This window comes from Corvus kubaryi, unplaced genomic scaffold (genome assembly GCF_017639235.1).
Source record: "Corvus kubaryi isolate FWS band 111438036 unplaced genomic scaffold, C.kubaryi_AGA036_p1.0 37393, whole genome shotgun sequence".
NCBI lineage: Eukaryota > Metazoa > Chordata > Aves > Passeriformes > Corvidae > Corvus > Corvus kubaryi.
This window is the reverse complement of record NW_024581132.1, coordinates 671,036-687,011: the sequence shown is the minus strand read 5'-3', so window position 1 is coordinate 687,011 and position 15,976 is coordinate 671,036. Positions and strand designations below refer to the sequence as shown.

Here is a 15,976-nt window from a genome sequence, read left to right as displayed (position 1 = left end):
TTGGGAGGCACTGAGGGCTGCACCCCACATGAGGAGAAAACAGGGATTTGGGAAGCCCTGAGGGCTGCACCCCACATGACAACAGGGATTTGGGAGGCGCTGAGGGCTGCACCCCACATGAGGAGAAAACAGGGATTTGTGAGGCTCTGAGGGCTGCACCCCACATGAGGAGAAAACAGGGATTTGGGAAGCCCTGAGGGCTGCACCCCACATGCCAACAGGGATTTGGGAGGCTCAGGGCCGCGCCCCAAGTCCGGGCAAAGCTGCTCCTACCTCATGTGCGTTTTCAGCGCCGAAGGCTGCGAGAACTTGGCCTCGCACTCGGGGCAGCCGTAGGGCTTGTGGCCCGTGTGCGTCCTCTCGTGGAGCCGCAGCGCCGTCCTGGAGCTGAGGCCTTTCCCGCACTGGTGGCACTGGTGGCGCTCCCCGCCGCCCTCGTGCACCTGCAGGATGTGCCTCTTGACGTCCTTCTTCCTCTTGAAGCGCTTGGCGCAGAGCTCGCAGGGGAAGCGGCGCTCGCTGCTGTGCACGTGCCGCTGGTGGCTGCGCAGGTTGCAGCGGTTGGCGAAGGTCTGCGCGCACGTCTCGCAGCGGAACTCCAGCGCCGAGGCGATGCCGTGGCTCTGCTGGATGTGCTTCAGGAAGCTCTTCTCGTACAGGAATTCCTTCTTGCACGTGCCGCACTTGAAGGCGCCGCCGCGCTTCTTCCTGTCCTCCTCGCCTTTGGGGAGGTTTTCCGCAGAGGAGCCCTCAGGTTTGCCGGAGTTCTCCTCCTGCTCCTGCTCTCCCTCCTCACCCTCGGGCTGCTTTTCCTCCTCGGCGTTCCGCTGCTGCTCCCGCAGCCTCCGGGTGTATTTTTTCTTTGGGATCTCCACGAACACCTTCCTGCCGGCCAGCCGCCCGCTCGCCCTGCGGATCTTGGCGTAAGGAGCCTTCAGCACTTCCTTCTTCTTGTCCATCTTCTCCTTGGATTTGGCAGCCGGCCCCTCGGGAGATGCTCCGTGGCCTGGCCTGGCCATGGAAGAATCCGGAGGGTCCCGCTCGGCCTCTGCTGTGGGCACGGCGCTCGGGTGGGCGGCGCTTTCCTCCTCGGAATTCTGCGATTCCGAGAAGTTCTGCAGCTCCAGCAGCACGGATTCCAGCATCTGCTTCTTCAGCTGGAAGCAGGTCTCGGAGAGATCCAGGCACTTGAGCTTCTCGGCGATCTCCAGCATGCGCTGCACCCTGTCCTCCTCCACCTCCACGCGCGCCGTGTACACGAATTCCAGGAAGGAGGCGAAATCCGCCACCTGCACCTCGTTGAGGAACACGTTGCTCCGGGGGCCATCCACGGATTTCTCGTTGAGGAAAACCTCCTTGAAGAACTTGCTGGTGGCGGCCAGCACGGCCTTGTGCGCCGGGAATTCCGCGCGGACGCCCTGGTACTCCACGCTCACCGTGACGTCGCACAGGTGGCCCAGCAGCCGCAGCTGCTGCATCTCGTTCAGCAGGTTGATGGGAGAGGACTTGGATTCCAGCAGAACAGGATTGCTTTCCATCTTTCTTCTCCCTGCTAACGAGAGCCTGCGTCAGCCAGCGGAATTCCGAAGGTTCGCGGCGGCTGGGGTTTGAGTTTCATGGAATCGCCGAGGTTGGAAAGAGCTCCGAGATCGTTTCATCCAACCTTGGACCGATCTCCGACTCCTCAACAAAACCATGGAGCGAATCTGAGCTTAAATCCCAACCCTGGTGTTTCCGTGAAACCCTTTGGACTGTCAGAGGCTGGGACAGGGATGGAGCAAACAGAGCTGGATCCAAGTTAAGGCACCTGGAATGAAGGAATGATTGCTGGCCTCACCAGGCAATAAAAGGAAGGCAAGATTGAGCAAAAGTTAACTGCAATCCCAAAAACTCTGCCTGAAAATGATCTCCACACAAAATCCCAAGCTCTTTCATGATGGATAATCGTATCCACACACTGAAAACCCCCAAAATGGCAGGAATGCCTCACAATGGACTCGCAGCCTGCACATTTTGAAGGCCCATTTCCAACCTTCCACTGGGCCCTATTTCCCGGGAATGTCTGAAGCTGCTCCAAAGTTTGTAAAAGAACGGAAGTTTTGGGGTGCTTTCCCAAATGTCTGACCCCAGAAGAAGCTGCATTTCTAATGGATTTGAAGGTGCTCTGAGGAATCTGTGGGGCTGAACCCTGTTCCTAGTGGAATTTAAGGAATTTCTTTCCATTTGCTGGGAATGAAGTGATGTCTCACCCAGTGCTTTATAAACAATCAGTGCTACCAAAACGCCACTTTTTTACCCCAATAAAAATGATTTTTAACTACTTCTCGTGTCATTTCACAACTGCCCCTCTAACTCCCATCTGAGCACTGTTCATTTCCCAGGAATACCTCCTCTTCCAGAGGCAAAACTAGCCGGAGTTTGGCAAGAAGCTCCAGCCCAAAGGGGAACGGGGAGAGGATTCCCAGGTGGCTGCTGCTGGAATCATGGAGAACCACCCCCAGTGCCCACTTCCAATCCCTTTTGGAAAGGGCCCTGGATCACACGGGAATGCTGGGCTGGGGGAAAAGAAGAGGCGGGAGAAAGAAGGGGAGGAAAGGGGGGAAACAAGGAGGGGAAGGGGGAGAAAGACGGGGAGAAGAAAAGAAAGGGGGAGGAAAGAGGAGGGGAAAAAGAGAAGAGGGGGGCAATAAAGGGGGAAAGACGGGAGAAAAAGGCGGCGGGCAGGGCCAGCCCGCCATGGCTCCCGCACTCACCGTTCCCGACCCGTTCCCGGTTTGTTCCCAGTTCGCTCCCGGTCCGTTCCCGGCCGCGGCTCCCGCTCAGCCCCGGGCGCGGCCGGAAGCGCTGACGCGCCACGACCCCGGCCCGCCCCGGCTGAGGCGGCGGCGCGCCGGAAGTGACGCCGCGAAGCGCGCCGGGCGTTGCTAGGCAACGCGGCCTACACCCGCCCCCGGCGGTCCCAAATCCCGGCGTTTTCCCCAGGGAAATCCGGGCGAATGAAGGAGGGGCGGGCTGGGCGGCACTGACGGTTTTATTAAAGGAGGCATTGGTGATTTACAGCGGCGGCACCGCGCTGTGTTTGTATGAACACCCACACACCCCGCCCTGCCCATTCCCAGTGGGATTCTCCCACAGCTTTGGGAAAAATAAAGTCCGGACAGATCGAAACATTTCACTGGAATAAATACCCTCATGAGGAATTACCCCTTTGCCACCTGTAATCCAGCTCCCGAGGCAGCTGCAGTGACCACTGGGAGCGATTCGCTGCATTCCAAAGGGTAATTCCCACCATTCTGCCTCAAACCGCCCATTGCTGGGGCTAAAACTGAGCTTATAAATAGAGAAGGGAGGGATCAGCGTCCCCGGTGTCCCCAGCCCCAGGTGCCACGTGTGCTGCTGCTTTAGCACTTTCTGGTTTATAAAGCTTCCCGTGGTCAACCGACCAAACTTCCGGCATGGAATCTCCTCCCGGATGCACTTCCGTGAAAGTCTCTATTTTGGACCAGTTGTGGTCTTTTTTTGGTGTGAGGTCGATCAAGAAGCTTCTCCAGTGAGCATTCCGATCGTGGATCTGGGAATAAAAAAAAAGGCAGTGAGGCAGGAAAACAATTAGATCTGATTTTTAACTAGGAAATATTTAACTGAATCCAGAGCTAAACCCAACAATTTTGGGATAACGCCACGATCCTGCGCTCCAAGGCTCAACTCAAACACAAGCAAGGCTCTTCTGCCAACTCAGCGCTGAATTTCTGGCTCTGCTGCCATGGAACGCTTCCAAAATCAGCTGGAATTTCAGCACACAGGCAAAATATGCACTTGGAACTGGAAGGGAACCTCCTGTTCTGTCTTCGCTGTCACTTCCAGGACCTGGAGGTCTCTGGGAAGAGCCGAGCTCAGCATTTTCCAGCGGAACGCTGGGAACGTGCGAATTCCTACTAATGTGCGGCACGAGGTCCGATAAACCCTCGTGTTCTGGGTCGGGAACGAGGGTTAAAGCATCAGAGACTCTGTGGCTAATCCACAAAAAGCATCTCCAATCCCAGGTCCTTCCCCAGAGGCTTTCATGGGATCGTTTAGGACAAGATCTCGGAGACGGAGTGCAGCCATCGACGACCATCAGGAAGTGCCGTATCCAGTCACTCCCAGGGATGGTGACCCTTTCCCTAGGACTGGGAGATGGCTGGATCGGCAGCCAGCAGTGGGAGCTGCTGCGCCGCCGCAGGGAAATCCCGCAAACCTCAGGAATCGATTTTAAGATGGCGGCTCACACCCCTGCCCTAAACTCATCCCTAGCGCAGCCCCTGCTGAGGGCTGGGAGTTCCCACTCCCGGCGTGACACTGGCACCCTGGGCGTGGCACTGAGGACCGGGAAGATCCCGTGGGATGTCCTACCGCCACGTGCCGGCGCAGGGTGGACATGTCGGTGAAGGTCCTGTCGCAGGCCCGGCACTTGTAGGGTTTCTCCCCGGTGTGGATGCGCTGGTGCCGCCGGAGCGCTCCCTGCTGGGTGAAGGCCTTCCCACACTGCTCGCAGAAATAGGGGCGGGTCTCTGGGAATAACGATCCCGGAAAACACGGGGTTAGGAGCAGTTAGGAGATAGCAGCGGGCTCTTTGGCCCCTTCCCTGGAAGTGTCCAAGGTTGCACGGGGCTTGGAGCAACCTGGGACAGTGGAATGAGATGATCCCTTCCAACCCCAACCATGATAAGTATTTCCCAAATTTGCCAAGGCTACAGCCATCCTCTATTCCAAATTCCTTCAGCCGCACGAGTCAGGCCTCAGTTTTCTAGGATACCACACAACATTCCCACGAGCCAGGGTCGGGACAAGCCCTGCTTCCCAATGGATTTCCCAGCCCTGGAGGTGTCCAAGGAAGGCCTGGACACTGCACTTGGTGCTCTGGGCTGGTGACAAGGTAGGGATCGGGCACATCTTGGACTCGATGGCCTTGGAGCTCTTTTCCAACCTCAGTGATTCTGGGATCCCCCCAGTTCAGCGAGCTGTGGGATGAAACATCCCCGCCCACGCTGGGAAGAAGCACAAAGCCACCACTCCTTTTCCCAGCCTGGGAATTACCTGCGTGGACGTTGCTGTGCTGGGCCAGGGAGGCTCTGAGTCCGAAGGTTTTCCCACAGACCTCGCACTTGTAGGGTTTGGCTCCCAGGTGACAGCGCTTGTGGCACTTGAGGTACTCGTTGGTGGCAAAGTGCTTCCCGCACACGTCGCACCGGAACAGGCGCTCTCCTGAGGGAGCAGAAACAGCACGTTGGCAATTCTCCCAGAGGAATTCTGTCCTTCAGAGCCCGCCTGCAAATCACAGAATCCAGGCTGGAAAAGACCTCCGAGGTCATCGAGTGCAACCTGGGCCCGATCCCCACCCTGGCCATCAGTGCCACGTCCAGGTGTTCCCTGAGCACATCTGGGGATGGGGACTCCCTCCCGTTCCAATGCCTGACAACCCTTCCCATGAAGGAATTCTTCCCGATGTCCTGAACCTCCCCTGGCACCACTTGAGGCTGTTTCCTCGCATCCTATCACTTGTTCCTTGGGAGCAGAGCCCAAATTCCCTCTGGCTCTCATTGGGAAATTATGGAGAGCAACCAAGTCCCTCTGGAGCCTCCTTTTCCCCAGGCTAAAAGTCCTTCCATCCCTACTAACTCCTTCCTGGTTCTTGGATACTCCTCTGTGAGTATCCAAGAGCATTTTTCTCCACATCCCAGCAACTCCTAGCAGTGAAACAGGAGAGGGCTGGGAGAAGCCACCTGGAGTACTTCATTTCCCACCTGTGTGTGTCCTCTTGTGGCCGGTGAGTTTTCCTTTGTCGGCAAAGGAAGCGCCGCAGTCCTCACAAACGTAGGGCTTCTCCCCCGTGTGGGACCTGAGGGGCACAGAACACCAATGATCAGTGACTCATTAGGCCCCCATCCCTAAAACACTGCCTTGGAAACTGCCTTTGGGATTTCAGTGCAGCAGGAAAGGGAAGTTCTGCTCCCTTGGGAAACGGAGTGTTTCCAGGTACGGGCGCTACGCTCCAGCAGTAAAATTCCCAATCAAAATTTACCTTTTCCTCACTTTCAGGCCCTACAAACTCCACCTTTCTTTGTCCAGGAGTCATAGCTCAGGGCATGGGAAAGGAGGAAGAAGGGAAAATGACGGAAAATGACAGAGTATCAGAAAAATCTGAGCCTGATGTTTGGTCTTAACTTATTCCAACCCAAACAGGATGACGTCCAAAATCATTCCTGATTTTGAGCTGTCAGGACAAAGGACTATCATCAGTCTTGCTCCCGAGAAAGATGGAAAATTCCATGGGATGATTCACCCTCTCCTGGGAGAGGACACATCCACACAGACACCACCAGGGAGCAACTCCTCCCGTCAAGCTCCAGCTGAGCGGTGCGGATTTGGAATTACACACGGAGACAAAATCCCAGGGCAATTCCTTGCTCCAAGAGCAAGCACGGCTCAGGATCCGCTTCTCCAGGATCCCTGACTCACTTACTTCATCACTGAGGGCCATCATGGGATTTCAGAGCCTGTCCCAAATGACGGCTATCCCTTGCAAGTTTGGACAGGGTAACCATGTCGAAATCCCGACCACGGGAAACGCAATACGGAGCCAAAGCCTTTGCGTAAGGGAATTAATCACGGATCCCACTGAACACGAGGGGGCGAGGAACGGGAAGGGCCGGAATCTGACCTGGTATGGATCTTGAGCTGGGAAGGCTGAGCAAACCTGGAGCGACACACGCCGCACTCGTAGGGCTTCTCGCCGGTGTGCGTCCGCATGTGGAACACCAGCGCCGTGCGGGAGCTCAGGATCTTCCCACACACGGAGCACAGCGGCCGCTTGGCCCTGCCCTCGTGCTTCCGCACGGAATGCGTCCTCACGTCCCGCTTCCTCTTGAAGGTGGCCTGGCAGAGGCTGCAGGAGAAGCTCCTCTCCTCGCTGTGGACGCAGGCGCGGTGCTCCTTCCAGCTGGCGTAGCTGGCGAAGGCCTTGCTGCACACCTCGCACTGGTACGCCTTGCCGGGCAGGCTCTGGTGCACATCCCGGCAGTGATCCACGTATTTTTTCCGGGAAGCGAACTGCTCCTGGCACTTGTCGCAGCGGATCACGCAAACGGATTTCTTGTTGGCCACGCTTTTATTGGCTTTCTTTAGTTTAAACCCTGGTTCAGGGTCCTTCTCTGCTGAGGCTTCATCCTCCTTTTCCTTCTCCTCGGAACATTCCTCATTGTCCCTGCTTCCTTCAACTTCTGAGTATCCCGCGTCGTAGTCTCCCTGCTCCTCGCCCTTCACGCTCATTCCACCTTCATCTCCATTCCCTCCTTCATCTTCCTGGGATTCCTGCCTCCATTCCTCCTGCTCCTCGCTCCTGCCTGCTTCGGCAATGGATGAATTCCTGGGATCTTCCTCACACCCCGAGGTTTCTGGTGTCCCATCCCAAGTCTCTCCGTCGGGATCTTGGTCACGGCTTGTGGGGTTTGGGCCGTGTGTGGGTGGAACCACCATCCAATAGACAGGCAGGAGCTTCCTCTCTTGCCCAGACTCATGGATTTTCCTGTTAAAAATGGAGCACAACTTCAGTAAATTTAATTGAAACTCATTAATTGTTTGATTGTTTCAATTCGGGCCTCGGGGGAAGAGTCCTTTCCTCTGAATTGTTCCTTGAACCACTTAAGAAATTCCCAGCGTGTCTGGAAAGCCTGGAAATAGGGAGATTTGGGGAAGAGTTGGAGCGGGTAATTAAAGACAATTAAAGCGCCTCAGTTCATTAAGGTCTGTATATTGTACCCTGAGCAGGAATGTAGTATGGACTTCTCCTCCCAGGCCACGAAATCATGGATTTAAACCAGAGAAATAGAGACCAAATGCCTAGATAAACACAAAATTCCTATTTAAAACCCCGAATCTGAGGATTCCAAAGAAATCTGATTGCACAAGTCCCCCTTAGTCCAATGGGAAACTCCCTAAATTCCCCATCTGAGAGACCTCAATCCAGTCATCCTCACTGCGAGGCCGACAGAAAAATCCCGATTTCAACACGCTTCGAGTCAGATCCAAGGAATTCTGGAACTAAGGCAGGGAGGGCTCCAGGAACGCTTTACCCTGGAACTCCGAGGAAGCGCATTCCCAGGAACGCCGTACCTGAGGTGGGAGGTGTAGGCAGCCCTGTGGGCAAAGCTGGCGGGGCAGCGCTGGCACTGGAAGGGCCTGTCCCCGGTGTGGCTCCGGAGGTGCCCGGCCAGGCCGCACTTGGAGCTGCCGGCCTTGTCACAGTAGGGACACGCCTGGGATTCCCGCTTCCGCTCCTGCCCCCTGCGGAGGGAACGGCCATCCTTGTTCTCCAGGCTGGTGATATCCACACCCAGTCTGCTCGGGGAGGGCGCCTTGTTGCAGCGGGGCAGCTTTGCCGGCCTGGATTTTGGGGCTGGAAAAGCCATGGCCTCCTGCTCCAGGCCTCCAGCTTGGCCTCCAATGAGCTCGTAGCCCACCAGCAATTCCTTATGTTTCTGCCGATCCCAAAGTTTCCTCTGCATGGGAATTGCCAGGACCTGGGAAGAGTTCCTGGGGTTCTCCTCTTGCTGGATGCGGGGCCACTGCGATCCCCCATTTCCACCCCTCTGCCCTTTTGGGTGGGGGCTCAAGTCCAAGCCCTTCCTGCCCTCTGCCTTCACCTCCTCACAGATGTCAAGCAAATCCTGGCACTCCAGCCGTTCTGCTATTTCCTTCATCCGCTGGAGCTTTCCCGCCTCGATCTCCACCTCTGCCGTGTACACAAACTCCAGAAAGGAGGTGAACTCCTCGGTGTAGATGTCCTGCAGAGTCACCGTGCACTTCTTGGTGTCCAGCATCTCCTGGTGCAGGAAAAGCCCCTTGAAGTAGTTGCTGGAAGCTGCCAGGACGGCTTTGTGAGCCGGGAATTCCTCCTGAATTCCCAGGTGCTGGGTGAGCACCGTCACGTCGCAGAGGTGCCCGAGCCGGTACAGGGAATGCAGAGCCCTCAGCAGGTTGGGAGCAGCAACCTTGGACTTCATCAGGATTTTCTTCTTCTCCATCCTGCCAGAAGAAACAGAAAAACGTTAGAATGCTTTTTCCCCTCTTTCCATTCAGGCACGGCAGGGAAAGTCCAGCGGAATTCCGTGCCCTAATTCCCTCGTTCACCCTGCACAGGTGGAACTGTAGAACCACTGAGGTTGGAGAAGACCTCCAGCCTTTAATGGATCACCACCACCTCAACTACACCAGGAAATTGAGGGACTATGGGCAAAGGAGCCCTAAATTCTACTGGGAAAGGATTGCTCGCATCCAGATTCCTACTGTGTAATTCCCACGGCCAGCGGGGATCTCTGCAACGCTCCCAGCTACTCCCATGCGGAGACACAGCTCATCACCAGCACGCTGGAAGCAGCACACATGCAGAGGTTGGGCTCCAAGATCCGCAGGAGCTTCCAGCCCATCTGCTGCCTCCCTGTTTTCCAGCAGGACGGCCTGGTTTCTGTGCAGTGCTCAGAGAAATCAATGAGAGCAGCTCGTGCTAATTTCCTGCTGCTCCTCTGCGAGATCCCCAGCTGCGATAAGATCCCGATCCGCGCTCCCGCGGGAGCTCCGCTAACACCAGGATCTGACACTGAGCCCGATGGGAGAGATAAGTTCCAAGATCAGCTCCAAGTTCAGCTGCCTCTGGATTAAAGCCCCCCCAGCACTGCAGCATCTTCCCACAAACCCATCAACTCCCACCGTTTTTTCCTTCAGAAAACCCCCGAGATTTGTGTTTTCTGTTCCCCTTTGGAAGCCGATCTTTAGTTTTCCAAAGTGCTGCCGAATCCTTAAGTCTCCAGAACACTCACTCCAAGGATTTGAATGAAAACCCCGTTCCCCCTCGTCCATTTTATGGGTTTGTTTGTAACTTCTTTCCAGCTTTTTCCCTGGCAATTTGGGAATAAATACTTTCAAAATGTGCACATGTGTGCAAGATTTGCAGAAAGCATAATTAATCCAAGAGATTAATTGCAAAGACACTTTAATTGCATCAGAACTGATGCAAAACTCAAACCATATTTCAATTCAATTACAGAGTTCCTGATAAGGAATTGGAATTGGTGCAACTGGAATTGGTACAACTGGAATTGGTACAACTCCTTTAAAAAATAAAGCCCAACAGTGGCCTGAATCTCCAAGAAAATATTTGTATCTGTATATTTTAATGTCTTTTATTTTTTCCATAAAATAACTAGCACAGAAAAGGAAGAGGTTTCTTTAGGATAGGACTAAATATTCCCAAAATAAAATCCTGTTATCCATAGCAACCCACCCTGCTTTTTGCCAAGGATACACAAGCCTTGGCTACTTGACTTTTCCCTCAGGTCTTTCTAATGAGATCTTAAGTTTCTCTTCAGGGGAGGGAAGAGGAAGTTCCTCCTTCATTTATTTCCCCAGGAAAGATTCCTTTAAACTCTCGGTAGCTGCACGTGCACGTACAACAAAGGGCTCCAGCAGGGATCAAAATGAGAATCCTTGGAATACTGATGGCATAAACAACCAGAAGGGTCTTAAAAAGGCAGATTGTGATAATAAAAATATCTTTCTAGCAGTGAGACAACACGATAACAGGTAAGAAAGAGCATTAGCAGGACGTAAATAACAGCTGGAGTTCCTCAATTGTGCTAATCCCTGGGAAAATTCCTCGCAGGAATTCCTGCATGATGAAGATCCATCAAATTAGGCAGGTCAGGAATTGGAACAAGTTTCCAGCTTGTTTGGAGATGTCTGGATAAGCTGAGGAACATCCAGAGCATCCCCATTTATCCTCTAGAGAGAAATGCTCCAGGGGAAAAAAAAAACCCACCTCAATTTATCCTTTAGAGAATTTCAGTTTATTCTCCAGAGAGACTCCATTTATTCTTCAAAGGATCTCCATTTATTTTCCGGGGGGAAAAAAAAGCCCACAAAAAAAATCTCAATTTATCCTCTGGAGCATCTTCCCTTACCTGACAGAAACATTTCTATTTTATCCACCTGAAAATCTCCATTAATGCTCCAGAGCACCCCTATTTATTGTCCAGAATAAATCTCCATGTACCCTCCCCAATCTCCATTTATCCTCCAGAAAAATCTCAATTTATACCCCAAGAAAATCTCAATTTATGCTCCAGAGAGTTTCCATTCTCCCCCCAGCAAACTGCTGGCCAAATTCCTCCGAAAGTCTTGAAGTTTGGGGGTTTTTTAAACACAGAGCACGTGGATTTCTCCCTACCGACGTTACCTTCGGGACACCCCTGGAAAGGCTCCTCCCCCGAGGAATTCCAGGCTGGAGCAGCACCGACGCTCACCATCCTATGGCAATGTCGCCGCGCCGCGTTGCTCCTTGTGCCACCGGCACAGCATCTTCTGGGTTTTAAGTGCAGCCACAAGATTTTGATCTGTGCGCAGAAATCTGGGAAGCGCTGCAAGGAAAGCAGAGACAGGGAATGTTTATCCCAGCGCTCGGCACAAGCGGGATCACGTCCCTCAGGGCGCGGGGACACGAGGGGTCACCTGTGCGCTCCCTCAGGCGGCGGCGCCCGGCAATCGCCTCCCGCCGGGCAGCAGCAGCCGGGATCGCTCCCGCCGATCCCGGGGCTGACTCCCGCCGCCCCCGGGGTGACTCCCGCCGATCCCGGCAGTGATTCCCGGCGCTCCCGGGCTCCATCCCGAGGGTCCCTCCCGGCCCCGGCCCGCCCTTACCCCGCCGCCTCCTCCGCCGGCTCCCGCCCGAAAGCGCCATGGCGGCCGCGGCCTCAGCGCCTCAGCGCCGCCGCCATTTTGAGTGTGGGCAGGGCGTTCCCACAAAACTGGAATAAAACGTTTTAAACCCCCAATTCCCACCTGAAATCGACCCGAATCCGCAAAAAACCGCTCCCAAAACCACCCATTTTGGAAACAATTTGTTTTGCCGCTGTCAGCAAGCCGGGCTTTATGAGGTTAAATGACCTCAGCGATGCGTTTCCTTGGGTGCTTTAAATACCACCCAGGTTGCTGCAGCAGCTCCTCAGCCTCTCCCAATGTAGATACCCACTGTGGATACTGGGATACCCACTGTGGATACTGGGAGATCTGTGCCAGAGTTAAAAGAGGTGTTTATAGAAAGCAGTGTAAAGCTCTGAACTGCAGTGGGGTAGATCTGGGATGAGGAGAAGCACAGGCTCTCCCTGTTTCTTCCCACTGGTAGTCCCATACTCCTGTCATTTATCACATCAAATCATTTTAAAGCGGGCTGCCAAGCACTTCAATATTTTTTCCAAGATAAATTCCTCCTCTGAAGCTTTTTTTTTTTTTTCCACTTAAGTGCAGGTTTTAATCTTCACGTTTTAACAGCTGGTAAAAATGTTGGACGACTGTAATACCCTGAGGAAATGTAAAATAAATTCTGTGGAAAACGAGGTTCACTCTCTTGCGAGAATTTAAAGAGTTTAATATAAAGACAATAAGAGACACATAAAATAAAGCAAAGAGATAACGACCGGGTGCCTTGGCGCTCTGCCAAGAGCATGCCTGATGCCCGAGGTGAGTCCTTTTTATACCATTTTTACTGTCTGTTCTCTATTCATATTCAAACTTTTCCTGGAGATGTTCTGCATGGCCCCTCCTCGGTCCCGCCTTTTTAGAGCATGCGTAGTCTTCTGCCTTGCGGTTTTATTTATTTTAATTCTTGGGCCTGGGCTCGCTAGGTGAGGGTTGATAGTAGAGTGGGCCTCTTAATTCCCCAGACAGTCAGGGTTGATAGCAGTTTTTGGGTTTCTTTGCCCCGTGGGCAGAGTGGTGATAGCGGCTCTCGGACTCATCCTCTGTTCCTTTGGAAGTTATCTTACTCGCTCACACTTGCTAAATTCTTGCTAAAAAGAAAGAAAACTACATCCACACAGCTAAAGCATTTCCAACATTATATAATATCTACCTTAATACTTGCGAGAAGCCAATATTGCGATATGTGTTTATAACAAATTCCTTCATAAAAAAATAAATCAGGAAAGGCAGACATCTGTGTTATCCACGGTTTCAATCCTGATTATTTTGTTTGTAGCCAGGGAATGTTTCTATTGTCCACACACAGCTCTTGGAGCGGGAAGAACGAGGAGCAATATGAGTGATCCATATTGAAAATGTCAGGATAATATTCCTGTATCTTCGCATGAGGGAGTGGTGTTTGCTTTTCCTTTATCGGAAAACTGGCGTGCTCGGCTGCTCTCACCCAGAGGAGCTGGGAGTCTCCTGGCCAATTTAGTCTGCATTCCACAAGGATGGAGGGAATTTCTGAATACACTGCTGGGCTGTATCCATGTGTCCATCCCCGGAGGGATTTTCCCAAGGCTGGATTTCACACGGTCTTGTTTCTCAGGAGGTTCTCCGGATGCTCCGGAGATGCTTGGATGCACTTCAGGGGCTCCCTAGAACCCATGGAACTCTCCATGGCTCTCCTGTGGGGAGAGAGAAGGAAAAGCATCGTAGCTGCTCTTTCCCAATCCTAAATTTTGGAATTTCAGCAGGAGGGATGAAACATGCAGGAGGCAGCTGTGGAAGATGCCAGTCCCGGGTGTCCCGTGGTGGGTGGAGCATTCCAGGCGCCGGGATGGTGAAATAAAACGACCTGTTAAGCCAAAACAACAAAATCCGGGAAAGAATCGGAGTCTGGGAGCTCAGATTTTATCTGAGCGCTTCCTTTGGATGGGAGTGGAGAAATACCTCGGGCTTTGATCGTGGTGACTAAAGCCGGGAAAGGGGGAAAAATTGGGAGTCGAGAAATACCTCGGGCTTTGCTCGTGGTGACTAAAGCCGGGAAAGGGGGAAAAACTGGGAGTCAGCTCTGCCACTCAGGTTCTGCTCCTGACCCATCGGGCATTCGTGGCTCGAGGTCAGCCAGGACATCTCCAGCAAAGCAAGGGATGGAAATGTCCCCGAATCCCAGGCTCCTTCACCCTGGAGCACAGCGGGAAGCAGCACCAGGGCGATTTTGGCTCTTCCCGGCAAAGCTGGGGGACATTTTGGAGCTCCCCAAGGAAACATCCTGGTGTGTTTTCCCTGCTGGCTGGACATCCCTTCCTTAGGGCTCCACCAGAGGATGCTGCAGACTTCGGAAAGAGCAGCCCGGACTGCAGCCCTGCTCGTCCCTTCAGTCCAGAGGAATCCGGCCGTGGATATCGACCACGGACGGCTCTGCAGAGGGAGCTTCCAAAAGCTTTTCCCCGGGAGCCAAGCAAACCTCCGGATCACCCCCAAATCAGGGACAGAGCTCTCAGCAGGGGCTAAGAATGCAAATTCCAGAGAAAATCCTGACGGAAAGCACAACAGCTCCACGTATCAGCAGCGAGCACTGCTCAACCTCTCGTCCTGTTCTCCATAAGAAATTCTGGCACGGGATTGCGCTACAAATCAAACATCCCACGGATTCCCCCCTCGTGTTCAGTCTCGAGGAGCAGGAGTTCTGGGTATCCTGGCAGAATGCTTGCAGGATCCTGGTGTCACTTGAAAACCACGGGAATTGAGGAAAGCCCATGTGTGTTGTGTCAGGAAAAGGAGATTTTCGAATCCTGAAAAGCAGCAAAATTTAATTCCCAGCAAGGTTCTGGTGGGAAAAACCTGGACACCGGAGCAAACCAAGAGAGAATAGGAGAAGACCTTTAAGATCATCGAGTCCAACTATCAAGTTCCAAGATCATGGAATGGTTTGGGTTGGAAGAGGCCTCAAAGCCCATCCTGTCCCACCCCCTGCCATGGGCAGGAGCACCTTCCACTATCCCAGGTTGCTCCAAGCCCCAGTGTCCAACCGGGCCTTGGACACTTCCAGGGATCCAGGGCCAGCTGCAGCTTCTCTGGGAATTCTATCCCAGAGCCTCCTCACCCTCACAGGGAAGAATTCCTTCCCAATATCTCATCTGCCCCTGCCCTGTGTCAGTGGGGAACCATTCCCTGTTGTCCCATCACTCCATCCCATGGAAAAGAGTCTCCTTCCATGTTTTTGTAGCTCCTTCAGGTCCTGGAATGCCGCAGCTGGGTCATCCCAAAGCTTCTCTTCTCCAGGCTGAACACCTGGGGCTCTGGAAAACCGATGACTTTAATGGATCAAGGCGATAAATAAATGACATAAAATAGAATGAAATCCAAAATTAAATAAACAAATCAATCAATAAAAAGCCCTCTCCCCCCCTCCGTGTTCCCCCGGGTTATGGAGCCAGTGTTTGGATACCAACTCCGTGTTCCCGATGTTTGGACACATCCAGGAGTCACTGGAAGGGCTCCCACCGAGGTCAAGACCCCGTTTTGGGAAGGTCTCTCTGGAAGGAGCTCAGAGCCAGCTCAGCACCGCCCTGGCCATGAAGGCGCCCAGGATTCTGGCTCCGGGCTGTGAATTCCGGACGCTCCCTCTCATTTTTCCGGGGAGCTCATTCCTGTGTGGCGGCGTTGGCGCAGGATGCGTTCCCACAAGTCCAGGGGAAGAGGGAGCTGGGCTGCTTTGGGGTTAACTCCCTGCAATCCCGACGCCGCGCTCCTGACAGGTGACGTGTTAGGGCAATGGAAATCCAGATTCCAGGAGCGTGTCCGTGATGTTTTCCTTCTGGCATGAAACAGATCCTCGGCACAGCTCATTCGCTTGTTTATCGCACATTCTTAAGCTGCTGGCACTTCGCGAACTTCTTCTTCTCCCTAAAATTTTAACCCCTGCTAAACCCTGGAGTTGCCTATGGAGGCAAAGGATTTCCTACCATGTTCCAGGGAATACTGAAGGTCTGATCCATGTATTTTGTAACTCCTTAACTCTTCCAGTCAAGCCCAAATTCCATTGGTTTTCATTGATTTTTAAATGGTTGAGTTTGAAACAGTTGAGTCTTGGGGGGGGGGATCATGGAATATCCTAAAGATCCCGTTTCTCCATCCAGGAGCTGGAAAACAGGTGGATGATGTTTAGTCTCCGGCGAAAGGACAGGATGTGAATGCT

The 15,976-nt window shown here is 53.3% G+C and overlaps 1 protein-coding gene across 1 annotated transcript in view; it reads right to left on the bottom strand.

Moving 5' to 3' along the window:
* GZF1 (GDNF inducible zinc finger protein 1) overlaps window positions 1-11,835 on the bottom strand; it is a 16,753-nt gene extending 4,918 nt beyond the window's left edge. The window contains exons 1-10 of the mRNA XM_042038918.1: window positions 11,731-11,835; window positions 11,270-11,450; window positions 8,152-9,063; window positions 6,701-7,564; window positions 5,784-5,878; window positions 5,077-5,244; window positions 4,393-4,550; window positions 3,335-3,571; window positions 2,754-3,051; window positions 274-1,552 (exon numbers count right to left, since the gene is read on the bottom strand). Coding sequence (XP_041894852.1) covers window positions 274-1,552; window positions 2,754-3,051; window positions 3,335-3,571; window positions 4,393-4,550; window positions 5,077-5,244; window positions 5,784-5,878; window positions 6,701-7,564; window positions 8,152-9,062 — 4,010 coding nt within the window. The 5' untranslated portion in view covers window position 9,063; window positions 11,270-11,450; window positions 11,731-11,835. The remainder of the gene's footprint in view (window positions 1-273; window positions 1,553-2,753; window positions 3,052-3,334; window positions 3,572-4,392; window positions 4,551-5,076; window positions 5,245-5,783; window positions 5,879-6,700; window positions 7,565-8,151; window positions 9,064-11,269; window positions 11,451-11,730) is intronic.
* Between the last annotated feature and the right edge of the window lie 4,141 nt (window positions 11,836-15,976).